We start from the raw sequence: 18,781 nt of genomic DNA, 5'->3' as shown, positions 1-18,781 counted from the left end.
GGGGGCCATCACAATCATGGTGGTTCCACTGTGGTCTATGGAGATATCCAATCTCTCTCTTCCTCTTATTCACACGGTACATAAAGCCACCAACACACAGGTATCTGCCACCACGAGATGTCGTGTCCATAGCGAAATATCAAAAGGTTGACTTCGTGTCCATAAACCGTATTCACTGCAGCTATTCATGACTTATTAATAACTAGGGCAGTCTGTTTAACGTGCATTAAAGGAAGTGACTGTGAGCGGAATAACCCGACACCACCTCAAATACATCAACCAAAGATCAAGTGGTCTTGTTATATATCGTGTTTAAAAGTATCGTGTTCATACACACACAACCTTGTATAAAGAATGCGTATGAGTTACGCCGTTTATTGGCCATATTCCATTGAGGCAGGCCAGAAACCGGCTTTTTTCAACGTAACCTTGTTGGGAATCAAACCTTGATCTACAATGAGACGGGTGAACGTTTTAACAACATATTACCCTATCGACCTATGTGCTGTTGTACAAAACAACGTTAGAGTTAAGACTACTTTACGTCTATGTTAAGGTACAGTGCGAGTGAGTGAGTGAGAATGGTTTTACGCCGCTTTTAGCAATATTCCAGCAATCTCACAATGGGGGGACACCAGAAATGGGCTTCACAGATTGTACCCATGTGGAGAATCGAACCCGGATCTTCGGCGTGACGAATCGACGCTTTAAACACTAGGCTACCCCACCGCCCCGTTAAGGTATAGGAGTTACGGTCACCTTAGAGCTGAGATCGCTTGGTCAAAAGAAACTCGACAAAACTGAATTAGCATAGATAATCAGAGAACGATTGGAAGCGAACTGAGCACAAAGTGATCGATTGATTGATTGAGTGAGTGAGTTGAGTTTAACGCCTCTTCATGCGGGAGGAAAGATGGACAGATGCAGGTGTCCGACGTTTATCACTTATCGCTGACAGAAAGCTGAGATCAAGTCCATGATCATACATTTCTGTCACACCCCTATAGCAGGAAACCTCTTGCAGTATGGAATTTAAGCACCTTCAGAAGTATGGAATGTAAGCACTCCTGCATTATGGAATATATACACTCCCTGCATTATGGAAATCAAGCACCTCCTGCAGTATGAAACCTAAGCACCCTTTGCATTAAAGAATTTAATGCACTCGCTGCATTACGGAATTTAAGTACCCCTGCAATATGGAACTTAAGCACCCATTGCATTATGGAATCTAAGTACCCATTGCATCATGGAATCTAAGCACCCATTGCATTATGGAATTTAAGCACCCATTGCATTATGGAATCTAAGTACCCACTGCATTATGGAATCTAAGCACCCATTGCATCATGGAATCTAAGCACCCACTGCATTATGGAATTTAAGCACCCACCGCATTATGGAATCTAAGCACCTCTGCATTATGGAATTTAAGCACCCATTGCATTATGGAATCTAAGCACCCACTGCATTATGGAATCTAAGCACCCACCGCATTATGGAATTTAAGCACCCATTGCATTATGGAATCTAAGCACCCACTGCATTATGGAATTTAAGCACCCACCGCATTATGGAATCTAAGCACCCACTGCATTATGGAATCTAAGTACCCACTGCATTATGGAATCTAAGCACCCACTGCATCATGGAATCTAAGCACCCACTGCATTATGGAATTTAAGCACCCACCGCATTATGGAATCTAAGCACCTCTGCATTATGGAATTTAAGCACCCATTGCATTATGGAATCTAAGCACCCACTGCATTATGGAATCTAAGCACCCATTACATCATGGAATCTAAGCACCCACTGCATTATGGAATTTAAGCACCCACCGCATTATGGAATCTAAGCACCTCTGCATTATGGAATTTAAGCACCCATTGCATTATGGAATCTAAGCACCCACTGCATTATGGAATCTAAGCACCCATTACATCATGGAATCTAAGCACCCACTGCATTATGGAATTTAAGCACCCACCGCATTATGGAATCTAAGCACCTCTGCATTATGGAATCTAAGCACCCACCGCATTATGGAATCTAAGCACCCACTGCATCATGGAATCTAAGCACCTCCTGCAATATGGAATAGAATGTCAACACCCCCTGTGTTCCGGTCCAAGAGTTCATGTCAGTATTGAATATACTATCATCCTTTCCGCAAGACAATGATATTAGTCGGGTTTAATGCCAATGTTAACCATGTCCATCGAATCCTGACATGCCCAAGGGAGACAACAGTGAATGCTATGAGAATGATCGTTTTATTGCTGTGCTGTTTGTTCATATGCTGCTTTGTCTTTCAGGATCTGGACTTGTTAACCAACAACACTTGGCCAGAGTTCACGCCATGTTTCCAGACTACAGTATTGACGTGGGTGCCCTGTGCCTGGCTGTGGGCTACCCTCCCCGTCTTCCTGCGTTATCTCCTTCGCATCCGACAGCACTACCCCCTGTCAAAACTCTGCATCACCAAAATGGTAAGTGCAAAAACACATTTCGTGTTGTTTGTTTGTATGTTTGTTTGTTATTCACATAAGGAGACGCTCAACTATTGCATCAAGTGAGTGAGTGAGTGAGTGAGTTTAGTTTTACGCCGCACTCAGCAATATTCCAGCTATATGGCGGCGGTCTGTAAATAATCGAGTCTGGACCAGACAATCCAGTGATCAACAGCATGAGCATCTCTGCGCAATTGGGGAACCGATGACATTGAACTCAGCGAAACTGGGATCGATTCGCTCTACGACAAGATAGTCGCCTTTTATTTGGGTTGCTGAACCTATTCTACCCCGGATCTTCACGGGTCTGCATCAAGTGACTCTCTGACTCACTTACTCACTCACTGATTTGACTAAGGGACGATTCCTTAAATGGCCTTATTTTAACAGGGTATGAAAATATCTCACTCCCACTCGGATCAACTCGGGTTTTCCCGTTACCCACGTAATTCTCCGAGCACTAATGGCGTAGTGATACACATTTTCACTGTAAACCGTGTAACGTCACATGCTGCCGCATAATCTCAAGTTCGTGTACACATTTTGCTGTTTTAAAATACTGTAAATTGAAAAATAAATGCTCGATGACTAGAGGACAAAAATAAACCAAACAGTTTTAACTGTGACTTGGTTGATTCATATGATGCACGAGATTTCATGCGAGGATTTTCGTCAGTACTCGTCTAAGTCCGTCTGATTTGAGATCAGCCCAGTGTCTTCTTAAAAAGTCCCTTTCAATCACTTGATGCAAAATTGCGTAAATACTAATTTTGTGTATGACGCATACAATGTACACGTGAACGACAAACAGATGAATAGAGAATACTACACGATGTCACGAGTTTCATAAATATGGTATTACACGGGACATCGTCTAGTATTTTATTTATTACGCACCCAACATTAGTAAAATATTATCTCAGAATTCAATTTTTATTTTATGATTCTCAACAATAGTCTATTTAATTTGATTTCTGTAAAAATAAGCAAGGGGATATGAAAAGGGACTTCAACCAAGACATTATTTTTTATATATAAATGCTATTACGCGCAGCCGAGCAAAGAACAGCTGAAACTTCTTTCCAAAGAATTCAACGAGTGCATTCGCCCGTACAAATGCGAGCACGACCGAGTACAAATAGTTCCGACAGCACGCGATGTTATTACACAATATAGTGAGAGTGTGAATTCACATCTGCTATATGTCAGCCATATCGCGACGAGACCAAGTCTACATCCATACACATTTTAAGTACTAATGGGTTTCTCGAAAAATACATATTCATTACATTATTATTTCCAAACAGAATATGCCATAGCATATAGCCATAGACTATGCCATAGCACATTCCATCTGTATCGTGTTCACCATATCATACCGACAGCAGTTTGGATAACCTATAAAGCTTATTATATCCAGCAGATGTCAATATCACTTGTCGACTTGATAAACCCCTAATTAATATTTATATAAATGCTATCGCGTTAATATATATATCAAACTATTGCGCTATGACTATCTTTCACAAACAGGTGGCCAAGCGATTAAAGCGTTCATGTCCGACTGAGGTTTCGAAGTCGATTCGAAGGGGCGTTTAGCATGGCGCTCGTTTAGTGAGTGAGTTTAGTTTTATGCCGCTTTATTCCAACAATATCACGGCATGGGACACGAGAAATGGGCTTCAAGTATTGTGAGTGAGTGAGTTTGGTTTTACGCCTCTTTAGCTGTATTCCAGCTATCTCACGGCGGTGGACACCAGAAATGGGCTTCACACATTGTACCCATGTGGGGAATCGAACCCGGGTCATTGGCATGACGAGTGAACGCTTTAACCACTGAGCTACCCCACAGCATCGCGTTCGTTGAGATACAGATAGGCTATTGCCCAGAGCGACATAAACCGCAACTCACTCACTTATTACTTTACATTTACACTGCAACGTAAAATTTTGATGACTGTGATGTTCTTTAACAACATCACGAATTATTATCAAAAATATATTCCGAGCGGGATTTCAGCGAAAACAAATTTATTGTTTTATGATCCTTAACTGGAATTAAATAACATCATCGCGCCGGCATGATGAACACGTGGTTATATTTGACCAAATCTGACTGGAGTCTAAATATACCACTCAAAAAACGTTAAAGATGCATATGGTGTTATTTTGAATATCATTAATCTGCAATGGCTGCAACACACGTTCGTAGTAGATACGATGCTTCAGTTTGATTGAAAGTACAGTTTGATAAATAGACATTGGTTGGAGCTGAGTGGGAATTTTGATAAATTCTTCCTATAGAGATATGGAATCGATTTACGTAAATAATATTGAAGCAAACATCGATAACATTTTTATAAATTACACATTTCGACGAGTTGGACAACTGACTAAAAATAAAGTGTTTTAGCCTGATCATTAATCCTTTGTTTGATAACTGATAAATAATATATTGATAACTCCTGCCTTAACCATATTTCATTGTTTGACAAAATACATTTCACTTGATACCCCCAAGTCTTAACACCACAGATCTTTCAATGATAGGTTGCTGGACATACGATGCTTAATGTGAATAGGTTGCAAGACATACGATCCTAAATGTGAATAGACTGCAGGACATACGATGCTAACTGTGGATAGATTGCAGGAGATACCATGCTAAATGTGAATAGACTCTAGGACATACGATGCTAAATGTGGATAGATTTCAGGGCATACGATGCTAAATGTGGATGAATTGCAGGACATACGATGCTAAATGTAAATAGATTGCAGGACATACGATGCTAAATGTGAATAGATTGCAGGACATACCATGCTAAATGTGGATAGATTGCAGGACATACGATGCTAAATGTGAATAGATTTCAGGGCATACGATGCTAAATGTGGATGGATTGCAGGACATACGATGCTAAATGTGAAAAGATTTCAGGGCATACGATGCTAAATGTGGATGGATTGCAGGACATACGATGCTAAATGTGAATAGATTGCAGGACATACGATGCTAAATGTGAAAAGATTGCAGGACATACCATGCTAAATGTGGATAGATTGCAGGACATACGATGCTAAATGTGGATAGATTGCAGGACATACGATGCTAAATGTGGATAGATTGCAGCACATATGATGCTAAATGTGAATAGATTGCAGGACATACGATGCTAAATGTGAATAGATTGCAGGACATACCATGCTAAATGTGGATAGATTGCAGGACATACGATGCTAAATGTGAATAGATTTCAGGGCATACGATGCTAAATGTGGATGGATTGCAGGACATACGATGCTAAATGTGAATAGATTTCAGGGCATACGATGCTAAATGTGGATGGATTGCAGGACATACGATGCTAAATGTGAATAGATTGCAGGACATACGATGCTAAATGTGAAAAGATTGCAGGACATACCATGCTAAATGTGGATAGATTGCAGGACATACGATGCTAAATGTGGATAGATTTCAGGACATACGATGCTAAATGTGGATAGATTGCAGCACATATGATGCTAAATGTGAATAGATTGCAGGACATACGATGCTAAATGTGAATAGATTGCAGGACATACGATGTTAAATGTGGATAGGTTGCAGGAGATACTATGCTAAATGTGAATAGATTGCAGGACATACGATGCTAAATGTGGATAGAATGCAGGACATACGATGCTAAATGTGAATAGATCGCAGGACAAACGATGCTAAATGTGGATAGATTGCAGGACATACGATGCTAAATGTGAATAGATTGCAGGACATACGATGCTAAATGTGGATAGAATGCAGGACATACGATGCTAAATGTGGATAGATTGCAGGACATACCATGCTAAATATGGATAGATTGCAGGACATACGGTGCTAAATGTGAATAGATTTCAGGGCATACGATGCTAAATGTGGATGGATTGCAGGACATACGATGCTAAATGTGAATAGATTTCAGGGCATACGATGCTAAATGTGGATTGATTGCAGGACATACGATGCTAAATGTGAATAGATTGCAGGACATACGATGCTAAATGTGAATAGATTGCAGGACATACCATGCTAAATGTGGATAGATTGCAGGACATACGATGCTAAATGTGGATAGATTGCAGGACATACGATGCTAAATGTGGATAGATTGCAGCACATATGATGCTAAATGTGAATAGATTGCAGGACATACGATGCTAAATGTGAATAGATTGCAGGACATACGATGTTAAATGTGGATAGGTTGCAGGAGATACCATGCTAAATGTGAATAGATTGCAGGACATACGATGCTAAATGTGGATAGAATGCAGGACATACGATGCTAAATATGAATAGATTGCAGGACAAACGATGCTAAATGTGGATAGATTGCAGGACATACGATGCTAAATGTGAATAGATTGCAGGACATACGATGCTAAATGTGAATAGATTGCAGGACATACGATGCTAAATGTGGACAGATTGCAGGTTCTGCTTGGTAAACAGACAGTGGTGTGTACAATATTTCCTGTGTACACATTTTTTTGTTCAGTACAATTCGATCTGTAATGACGAGATAAATAACAAGGTGTGAGCTTGGGAGATGGTGGTAGTCACGTGGTAGTCTGCCATAAGACCCTTAAACAAATACATCCAAGGAAGCCCATGCAAGTATAGAATGTGTGGCAAGTCTAGATTTCCACAGTCTCTGAAAATGAAGAAAGTCTCTGGACTCCTTTTCATTACATTTTATGATTATTATTTATGAACAGTGTTTGTTCATTTCAGAGATCAGATGGTCTAGTTATGAGGTTGCAAATTTGTAAATAGATTCGACTTTCAGCTCACTTCCGTTTCAAATTTAAGCCTCTTAATCGCGAATAAGCGAATAATCATTGAGCTGCCGAAACTCTCTTCTTCGGACTTCGGATGAGAATATAATAAAATGATCACTGAAAAGCAGTTCACACAATTTGCATATTAGAGTGATAGCATTTTGCCTGAGTCCGCACCCACCAAACCCCTTTGTGTGTGCTTGTTAATTTTGGAACAGCCAATTTTCCAACTTCACCACTGCCGTCTGTAAATAGTCTGGACCAGGCAAACTCGAGATAATGGGCTTCACCACAGTGGACAATGAAATCTTGAAATTGTGAAATAATTCTATTCAACTTTTAGTCGTTTTCGTCTCAAGCCTTGGATATTGTGGACACCTTTTGTTCCTGAATCTCCGAAAGGAAAGGAGAAATTGTGTATTTGATATTGTATTCATTATTGTATGTTTGCATGTCTGCCTGTCTGTCTGTCTGTCTGTATGCATACCGAGTGTCTTTGTTTCAGGTAGTCCAGATGGTGTTAGTGGGGCTTACAGTAGCCAGCGTGGTATCAGGTCACCTGGAGCCGTACAGCATATCACAGACCCCAGCCTCCTACACAGCAGCTGGTATACGACTGGTCCACACTGGTAGGTAGACACAGCCACATCGCTCAACTGTTCCATCAACCCATTGTTCCATCAAATCATTGTTCCATCAACCCATTCTTCCATCAACCGATTGTTTCATCAACACATTGTTCCATCAACACATTGTTCCATCGACTCATTGTTTCATCAACCCATTGCGCCATCAACTGATTGTTCCATCCATGAACTCATTGTTCAATCAACCCATTGTTCAATCAACCCATTGTTCCCTCAACACTGTGTTCAACAAACCCATTGTCCCATTGTTCCATCAACTCATTGTTCCATTAACCCATTGTTCCATCAACTGATTGTTTCATCAACATATTGTTCCATTTACTCATTCCTCCTGAGAGGGTACGTAAGTCCCAAAATTTTCAAAGTCAATTTAAACGTACCAGGATTATTAAACGTAGTATTCTTGTAATTTTAACATTGGCTAACATTTCTTACAATCACCAGCAGCTGAAGTGATGATGTAAACCCAGCTAGGGTCCATGCAGGTAGCAAAGGTACTGTAAGTCCCCATGGACCCTAGTATGGTGATCTATCTTCAGTTGTTGGTGATCTATTTATATTGTGTTGTCCCTTATAGTTAACATGTTTTAGATTCAATTACTAGTTTTACATTTATATCTGTGATATTCTAGTTGTTTTTACTGTCCTTCGTCAACAGGTATTTATAACGTACATATATTCCATTTCAATGTCAAATGTTCTCATTTCACTTTTTATTGTATAAATAGTTTTCGTCACGATATGGCTGAAATATTGCCGATGTGACGTTAAATAATAACTCATTCACTCACTCCATTTACTCATTGTTCCATCAACTCATTGCTCCATCAACATTGTTCAATCAACTCATTGTTCAATCAACCCATTGTTCAATCAACCGATTGTTCCATCAACAGATTGTTCTATCAACTCATTGTTCCATCAACCCATTGTTGCATCAACTCATTGTTCCATCAACCCATTGTTCCATCAACTTGTTCCATCAACCCATTTCCATCAGCATCAACCCATTGTTCCATCAGCCCATTGTTCCATCAACCCATTGTTCCATCAACCCATTGTTCCATCAACCCATTGTTCCATCAACCCATTGTTCCATCAACCCATTGTTCCATCAACTCATTGTTCCATCAACCCACTGTTCCATCAACCCACTGCTCCTTCCCTCCATCATGCTCCAGTCCACCACTCTATCGGAACCTTTGCTCTATCGCCACATCGTCCCATTACATCATCACATCACCGTTCCATCATTCAGCTCTTCAGTAACTCATGTTTGTCTTAAGAGGCGACTAACGGGATCGGGTATTCAGGCTCACTGACTTGGGTGACACGTGTCATCGTATCCCAGTTGCAGAGATCGATGCTCATGATGTCAATCCCAGCATAGTCTGGTTAAAGGCGGTGATAAAAAACAACAACAAACAAACACTTTCTTTCGCATCATCACTCCACCGTCACTGTATTCCATCGTTCCTTGCCCACATAAATCCATACATATATTACTCAGTCTCTCCATTGCTCCATCTGTCTATTGGTCCATCGTTCCACCTGTCCATTGTTCCATTAACGCCATCGTTCCGTCCCCACATCACTCCATCGATCTATTGGTCCATCGTTCCATCATTCCGACACGCCATCACTCTATTACTTAATCCTTCTATTCTCTCGCTCCCTTGCTCAATCACTCCATTACGTGACACAGGTCATCTGTATTTTGTATAATTGCATAATCATAATACGTAATGGTACGTGGTCCTATGTACTGCAGACGGGTCATTAAATAAGTTAAGCGCGGCATTCATGCTAACAACCACTGGGTCGGACAGTTTGTCTCACAAGCTGGAGTCCATCTGGACTAAAACAAGAACCAATCCTATGACATGTCACCACATCCGTGATCACTGATTCAGGTCACAGGTTTGAAAGACTCCTATAAGGAAGGTGGGGATTTGGCTTCGTCATAGAAATGTTTATCATACCATTTGTCCAGCTGTGATATCACAAAACAAATGACCAAACAATGTAACCCTTTAACCTGTTAACCCGAACGAGCAGAGTCCTGTCTTACACACGACATTAAAATGTGGTACTTGTTATTACTCTGCCTGGATATTTTTTGGGACGATACGAGGACTGCTCGTGAGTCTGATTACTTTGTTTTAGTTGGGTATCGATGTTAAACCAATGTTCATTCAGAGAACTTGTGTGGCAGGGCGTGGAGTCATCCCATAGATGATATCCTTACCATATCAGTTTACTGACGGGGTTAAACTCATGGTCATGTGGACAAGGCGTCCGACTTTGAATCAGAAGGTCCGTGGTTCGAATCCAAGCACGGACTCGGAACCTTTATGGCAGCTACCACAAACACGGCATCGATCGAAGTCGGCCACATAAACACACGTGGTCACTACTCAATTAAATGTGCCGTTTCCCTAATTTCACCTTACCGATTCCGTCCAGTGTTTGGCCACGTGTCTGACGATGATGTCGCGACGGAAGGGGCTGTACAGTCCGTGCCTGCTGTTCCTGTTCTGGTTCCTCTGGCTGCTCTGCGACATCGTTCCTTTCTACAGCAGAGCAATGCAGTGGGTAAGTACTGTCTCACATGATAATAACTATAACCATTATCATGTAAGTGGTCGTGAGTAAGTGAGTTTTATTTTACGCCGCACTCAGCAATATTTCAGCTACATGGCGGCAGTCTGTAAATAATCGAGTCTGGACCAGCCAATCCAGTGATCAACAGCATGAGCATCGATCTACACAATTGGGAACCGATGTGTCATCCAACCTCACCACCCGGTCCCTTTAGTCGCCTCTCACGACATGTACGTGGTACTGAGGGAGTAACTAAGAGTATAGACCGCTTTTAACAATATTCAAGCAATATTACGGCATGGGGCATCAGAAACCGGCTCCACTCAATATACCCATATGGGGATTCGAACCGGGTTCTTTGGCGTGACGAGCGAACGCTTTAACCACTGGGCTACCCCACGGACATGTGCGTAGTAGAAGAGCTCACTTCTTAAAACAGTCATTCCCTTGCCTGAAAACAGGGTTCAACTCCCGACAGGGGTACAAGGTTTGAAGCAGAATCCCCGTAGTGCCCCGGGGCACGTTGCAAATAACTGCGCAAAGCTACAATCCTTAGGACTGCAAGAGACTTATGATTTTGGGTTCGAATCTAATATTCGCCTTCATTACTTTTCATGCTTTGTCAGTGCCATACCTGTGCTTGAAGGTGAAGGTCGGAGATCATACCCCAGTAGAGCGAGGAAAGTTAACGTCGCATAGGCAGTGTCGTAATACATCAAGAACACATTAATACATTACGTTTTCTAAGATGTATTTTCATACAAATAACTGGGTAGAATTGATATTTTGCACTCCATGGCGACTGACGGGATCGTGTGATCAACAGCATGAGCATCAATCTATGCAATTTGGGCACGATGACATGTGTCAACCAAGTCAGCGAGCCTGACCACACGATCCGGTTACTCGCCTCTTACGACAAGCACGAGGACCAATTATTTGCAGGTGGGTATACGCAGTGTGTTTCATTTGTCCTTCCAGAATGAGCGACCTACGTCTGACCTGGCGTTGTTCTACGTCCAGTATGCACTGATTCTGGTGGAGTTCTTTTTGCTCTGGTTTCCCGACAATGATCAAATCATTCTGACCACAGGAGTCGATGAAAAGAGGGTAAGATGCATTGTATATCTGTTTGTTGATCAGTTGGTCGGTGCCAAAGCCCATCCATCCAGGAGGAAGCAAAGGGACGAAATATGATTGTTTAACATCTCGCAGTTACACTAAGAAAGTTGATTTCAATAATTGTCAAATATTGCCCATTGTGCAGCTTAACTGTTTAAACACGGCCACAAAACACTGAAATACGGTATCCTTATCCACCGTTAATCTTAACTCAATGCTAGCGTTGAAAACACAGGGCAGATTCGGTAGCCTAGGGTTAAAGAGTTCGCTTGTCACGCTGAAGATCATTTCTTGTGTCCCCCGCCGTGACATTGCTGGAATATTGCTAAAAGCGGCGTAAATCTAGACTCACTCACATACTCACTCACAGATTGTAGTAAGTACAGACGTATGATGGACTCCCCATGTTTCCGACGTCGGCCATGTCGATGACATATTGCTGTTGTTCCTCTGTTGTGACGTTGACGTCAACGAGCCGATAGCTGCGAATGTGATGCGATTCCACTTTCATTTAACAATGTGCCAGGGAAGATTTCTGGTGTTCCCCGTCATGATGTTGCTGTAATATTGCTAAAAGCGGCGTAAAACCATACTCACTCTAAAGATGCAACTCATAGTCGTTTAAGCTGATCTGAGACAAAGGCTGTGTCTTTGGCATACTGATTAAGTTTTTTTTAAGATTGTATGTCAGTTGTAATAGGTCGCGGTACATTTTCTTCTGTACAGCTCCCCTGTCCCGAGACCACGTCTTCTTTCCCGGAGAAGGTCACATTTGGTTGGATGCAGAGGTAAGAGCCAACGTTACTCCTTATTAACTTCTCTCACTGACAACTTCATTTCAATATATATTCATGTGTAATCGACCCGTGAAGATGCGGGTTAGAATTGATCTTCAGTAAACCATGCTCGTAAGAGGCGACTAGCGGGATCGGGTGGACAGGCTCGCTGACTTGGTTGACACCTGTAATCGTATCCCAATTACGTAGATCAATGCTAATGCTGTTGATCACTGGATTGTTTGGTTCAGACTCGATTATGTAAAGACCGCCGCCATATAGCTGGACTATTGCTGAGTGCGGCGTAAAACTATTCTCACTCACTCATATGTAATTGTGTTAGTGGAAGGTTGTCAGTTCTGAGACGTAGATCAAAGGGTTCACAAGACGTATAAATACTGATCAGATATTTGATGAAATATATATTTTTTGACGCAGTATTCGTTCCGGCGAAATACATTCAAGGGGATGTAACAGCCGTTTCATTATAACCTAAATGTTCATAATCATATGTAGATTAATAAGTTATTAAATGATAATAGCGTACAGGTGAATTAGATACGACGAAGTTATGAAGATCAGACTTTCACCTTTTGGTTAAACTGTCAAGTACGAGTATGGTACAGACAAACTAAAAGTAACTATCTAGGATTCGAACTTCTGAATCTGCTTTGACTCACTCACTCACCCACCCACCCAAACTCACTCACTCACCCAAGAAGCACCTTCTTTGGGAATGTTATTTCTCCAGGCTCATTAATTTACCCAATTTCCCAAACATCATGGCTACTCTCACAGATTGTTATTGCTAAAAGCGGCGTAAAACTAAACTCAGTCAGTCAGTCACACATTGTTTTGCCTCCCCTCCACAGCATCATCTGGACGGGTTGGCGCCGGCCCCTGATGGAAGAGGATCTCTGGGACCTCCCCCCTCACATCAAGTGTAAACAAGTCGTCCCGAGGTTCTTCAAGAATCTCGAAAAATACTTTTTCAGGTCCCACACGTACGTAGTGATTAGTTCAGCTAAAAAACATGTATATGTTAAATCTTTATACCTGGCCTCCTTGTGGACCAGTAGCAATCTCCAGCTTGACAGCAAAATATAGGAGATAGGTCAGTTGACAGAGATATAGGTCAGTTGGAGATATAGCAAGATGTATTCGGTATTGTTATAAAGCTTGGAATCTCTAGTTTTCCAAAACCAATGTTGCCAGACTTGAAAGTGTCAGGTAATATGTCATTTTTGGCGTTTCCATGGTAACCACGCTATTTTACGGAGAACATGAGTGCTATATATCAACGAATATATCTTTCCTATAAATAGGGATTTTATCATATTGAGAATGCATGTAATGATCCAAGCACAAACAAAGAGGTCAAAGGTGAAGGTCACAGCAATCCGACAGGCGTGTTTCAATTTCTGGCACCAAAAGCCACTGCTCTATTACTTAGAGAAACACCTTTTGTGTGAAATGTTTGAAAAATAAACCCTTTCACCCTATGGACCACTGAAAACAGTCTGACCTTGTTGATGGGGAGCATTAGACACGTAGTATCGAAATGTCAGAGTAGACACACAATGGGAAAATACTGTTTCCTAAATCTCTATGTTTGCACGACGACAATTTACCGTGTGTTTACTGAAGTGTTATTACATTATGAAAACGTATGAAAAATGAACATTTTTTGGTGAAATAGCATCAGAAATATATACAACAAAGAAGGATTACGTCGGGACCGTAAGTTCAGTCCGGTTTATACAGCAATCCGAGAAATACAGAGTCCGAGTTGGACAGAGTGCACTGTACTTATATAATTATGTTTTTAAAATCGTAATGTTCAAGCCATGTTAAATTTTACCCACGAATTGCAGAATAAGAAGTTTACTCACAATTACCTGAAGCAGCGTCACTCAAGTAAAAAGCATTCATTTGTACATTCTACCTTGTTATCGGGGGCGGTGGGGGTAGCCTTGGGGTTACATACATCTCTAATGGTACTTCTGGAAAGGTGCTAAAAACGGCGCAAATTAAGCTCACTCACTCACTTTACATAACAGAGAGAAATGTTTGGTCATTTCTGTGAGCAATAACCATAAAAATAGTAAATATTAGGATTTATCCGTTGGTTTGTGTGTGCACTCCGAGAATATTTTGTATGTGTTTCTAAGTGAGGTAAAATAATAAATTTGTTTTATTTTGATTGAAACATTTCATTCATATGTATGTGACGAGCCACTATTTTGTCAACCCTCTTATTCCTTCGTCAAGCCACTACAAGCCACTTATTTATCTGACTCGTGAAGATCCGGGTTAGAATCTGTATTCACCAACCCAGGCTTGTCTTAAGAGGCTGCTAACGGGATCGGGTGGTCAGGGTCGCTGACTTGTTTGACACATGTCATCATATCCCAGTTGCATAGATCGATGCTCATGCTGTTGATCACTGGATTGTCTCGTCCAGACTCAGTTATTTACAGACCGCCGCCATATATCTGGTATATTGCTAAGTGCGGCGTAAATCTAAACTCACTCACTATTTATCTATCCACAAATACACTCGTCAATCTGTTTACTCGCCAGCCCACGACTTACTAACTCATCAACGCAGTAACTTTACAACCCCTCGTAATCCCTCATTCACGAACCCAGTCGCTTACTAAATCACCTACTAACTCACTCACTCACTCACTCACTCAGAAACACACCAGACGGAGCCACTCGTGTTCCGAAGATCCCCGAGAAACAGACCCTCCTGGAGCTTCAGCACATATCGCAGGGACCAGGGAACACTCGTCCTCAGAAGGATGACCTCCCTGACGTCATATACAAGACGTCACAGGTTGATGACGTCACGGCGTCGGGGAGAGTCAGCAGCTTCAGGATCCTCAAGGCTCTGTTGAAGACGTACGGGCAGGAGCTCAGCAGGGCACACATATTCAAACTTGCGTGTGACATTATACGATTCCTGAACCCATTATTACTCAAGTAAGCACAACACGCTTATATTACTCAAAACAAGTTAAAGAATAGTAGTAGTAGGTGTAGTTATAGTAGATGTTGTAGCAGCAGTTGTAGCAGTTGTCGTATGAGTAGGTGTGGTGGTAGTAGTAATAGCAGCAGTAGTGATAGTAATAGCAGCAGCAATAGCAGTAATAGCAGCAGCAGCAATAGTAGTAATAGCAGCAGCAATAGTAGTAATAGCAGCAGCAATAGTAGTAATAGCAGCAGTAGTGATAGTAATAGCAGCAGCAATAGTAGTAATAGCAGCAGCAATAGTAGTAATAGCAGCAGCAATAGTAGTAATAGCAGCAGCAATAGTAGTAATAGCAGCAGTAGTGATAGTAATAGCAGCAGCAATAGCAGTAATAGCAGCAGCAGCAATAGTAGTAATAGCAGCAGTAGTGATAGTAATAGCAGCAGTAATAGCAGCAGCAATAGTAGTAATAGCAGCAGTAGTGATAGTAATAGCAGCAGCAATAGCAGCAATAGTGATAATAGCAGTAATAGCAGCAGCAGTAGTAGTAATAGCAGCAGCAATGGTGGTAATAGCAGTAATAGCAGCAGCAGTAGTAGTAATAGCAGCAGCAATAGTTGTAATAGCAGCAGCAATGGTGGTAATAGCAGTAATAGCAGCAGCAATAGTAGTAATAGCAGCAGTAATAGCAGCAGCAATAATAGTAGGCGTTGTTCGTATGGAATTACTAACTGCTTTTATTGAAGAATAAGTTGATTACATTACAGTATACTAATAGAATTATATTGTGTTGTGTCGTTTTGTATTGTATTAAAACACATTGTATTCTATCATATATACAACAGTACATGTCAACATTATCTATGACACATATTTTACATGGTAACCAAAAATAATCACATTTTAACAGGTTAATGATCGGGTTCATCGAAAACAAACAGACCGAGAAGATATGGAAGGGTTACGGTCTCTCGGTGTGTTTCTTTCTGGTGTCCGTCACCATCTCACTGCTTAACGCCCAGGCCTTCTACATCAACCACAACACCTCCATGAAGATCAGGACGGGTCTGGTGGCCGCGGTGTACAAGAAGGTGAGTGACCAGTGTGCTGGACTGACCCTCGATGGACAGAATGAAGGGACCAATTGTTCGCGAAGATGGTTAATTATAGTGATATAGTGACGCAAAGGGATTAGATATTGTTGATGTCCATGCTCTCAGTGTCGAAGCAGTCGCAGTAATCGTGGTTGTGGATAGTCTGTTTTCAGTGAAAACGTACCGGTGGAATTGCACTTTAAACAAAAATGTAAATCGAATAAAGTGAAATTAAGATTGCGAATCCTCATAACTCTACCTTGCCAATTAAACATTTAAATCTCAGAATTTTATTCAACTTAGGAAAAAAGTTGTTTAACAAACGATCACAGCTTCAAATCGCTTATATTGGTTTGTATTACAAGGGGGTAAGCGCAGTAGTTGGAACAGTGAAACAAATGCACTTGCGGTACGTGATGAGCGTTAACTTAGACCAACTCTCTTCGTTCTCGTTGTTTCATTTAATGTGCTTACCCCCTTGTAATACAAACCAATAATGCCGATTTGAAACTATGATCGTTTGTTAAACAACTTTTATCCTAAGTTGAATAAAATTCTGAGATTTAAATTTTCAAATGGCAAGGTAAAGTTATGAGGATTCGCAATCTTAATTTCACTTTATTTGATTACTTTTTTGCTTAAAGTGAAATTCATCGGTACGTTTTCACCTCAAACAGACTATAGTACCCGAAAAAGTAGTTGTAGAAGAAGAAGTAGTAGTAGTAATAGCAGTAGTAGTAGTAGTAGTAACAACAGTAGCAGTAGTCTTAGTAGCAGCAGTAGTTGTTGTAGCACCACACGTAGTAGATGTTCAGCCTGTTCCTTCATTCTTCTTCTTCCTCAAATTATGAGGATTCGCAATCTTAATTTCACCTTATTTGCTCAATTTTGTGTTTAAAGTGAAATTCATCGGTGCGTTTTCACCTCAAACAGACTATAGTACCCGAAGAAGTAGTTGTAGAAGAAGTAGTATTAGTAGCAGCAGTAGTAGTAGTCGTAGTAACAACAGTAGCAGTAGTCTTAGTAGCAGCAGTAGTTGTTGTAGCACCACACGTAGTAGATGTTCAGCCTGTTCCTTCATTCTTCTTCTTTCTCAAATTATGAGGATTCGCAATCTTAATTTCACCTTATTTGATCAATTTTGTATTTAAAGTGAAATTCATCGGTGCGTTTTCACCGCAAACAGACTAAAGTACCCGAAGAAGTAGTTGTAGAAGAAGAAGTAGTAGTAGTAGTAGCAGTAGTAGTAGTAGTAGTAGCAACAACAGTAGCAGTAGTCTTAGTAGCAGCAGTAGTTGTTGTTGTAGCACCACACGTAGTAGATGTTCAGCCTGTTCCTTCATTCTTCTTCTTCCTAAAAATAATGAGGATTCCCAATCTTAATTTTACCTTATTTGATCAATTTTGTGTTTAAAGTGAAATTCATCGGTGCGTTTTCACCTCAGACTATAGTACCCGAAGAAGTAGTTGTAGAAGAAGTAGTATTAGTAGCAGCAGTAGTAGTAGTCGTAGTAACAACAGTAGCAGTAGTCTTAGTAGCAGCAGTAGTTGTTGTAGCACCAAACGTAGTAGATGTTCAGCCTGTTCCTTCATTCTTCTTCTTTCTCAAATTATGAGGATTCGCAATCTTAATTTCACCTTATTTGATCAATTTTGTATTTAAAGTGAAATTCATCGGTGCGTTTTCACCGCAAACAGACTAAAGTACCCGAAGAAGTAGTTGTAGAAGAAGAAGTAGTAGTAGTAGTAGCAGTAGTAGTAGTAGTAGTAGCAACAACAGTAGCAGTAGTCTTAGTAGCAGCAGTAGTTGTTTTAGCAACACACGTAGTAGTTGTTTCAGATGTTCAGCCTGTTCCTTCAGTCTTCTTCCTTCCTCCAGTCCCTGACGATGAACAACGAATCCAGGAAGCTCTACACAACTGGGGCCATCGTCAACATCATGTCTGTCGACTGCAGCAGGGTGGAAGGATGTGTGTGTCAGCTCTTTCAGCTGTGGTCAGCTCCGCTCAGTCTGGTGCTGTGCTTCTACTTCCTGTATCAGGTGATCGGCATCTCCATGGTCGCCGGCGTTGCAGTGATGGTCGTCATGGCGCCGCTCAACTACAAGTTGGTGTTCTACATGAAGAAACTACACAACAAGCAGCTCAGTATTAAGGACGAGAGGCTGAAGAACATGAACGAAATACTGAACGGAATTAAGGTATTTGTTTACACACAGTGGAAC

General features: G+C 41.1%; 1 protein-coding gene across 2 annotated transcripts in view; it reads left to right on the top strand.

The window, feature by feature from the left end:
* Positions 1 to 7,842: 7,842 nt before the first annotated feature.
* LOC124266875 (multidrug resistance-associated protein 1-like) overlaps positions 7,843 to 18,781 on the top strand; it is a 38,014-nt gene continuing 27,075 nt past the window's right edge. The window contains exons 1-8 of one of the 2 annotated variants that reach the window (XM_046701682.1): positions 7,843 to 7,966; positions 10,451 to 10,579; positions 11,570 to 11,698; positions 12,437 to 12,498; positions 13,359 to 13,490; positions 15,187 to 15,474; positions 16,374 to 16,554; positions 18,437 to 18,757. In XM_046701682.1, the coding sequence (XP_046557638.1) occupies positions 10,472 to 10,579; positions 11,570 to 11,698; positions 12,437 to 12,498; positions 13,359 to 13,490; positions 15,187 to 15,474; positions 16,374 to 16,554; positions 18,437 to 18,757 (1,221 nt within the window). In that variant the 5' untranslated portion in view covers positions 7,843 to 7,966; positions 10,451 to 10,471. The remainder of the gene's footprint in view (positions 7,967 to 10,450; positions 10,580 to 11,569; positions 11,699 to 12,436; positions 12,499 to 13,358; positions 13,491 to 15,186; positions 15,475 to 16,373; positions 16,555 to 18,436; positions 18,758 to 18,781) is intronic. The other variant, XM_046701683.1, reaches the window with a different exon arrangement.

The sequence above is a fragment of the Haliotis rubra genome, unplaced genomic scaffold (assembly GCF_003918875.1).
Source record: "Haliotis rubra isolate DU_JTF1 unplaced genomic scaffold, ASM391887v1 Scf1285, whole genome shotgun sequence".
Taxonomy (NCBI): domain Eukaryota; kingdom Metazoa; phylum Mollusca; class Gastropoda; order Lepetellida; family Haliotidae; genus Haliotis; species Haliotis rubra.
The sequence above is the reverse complement of the archived record's forward strand: the minus strand, read 5'-3'. Positions and strand labels throughout refer to the sequence as shown.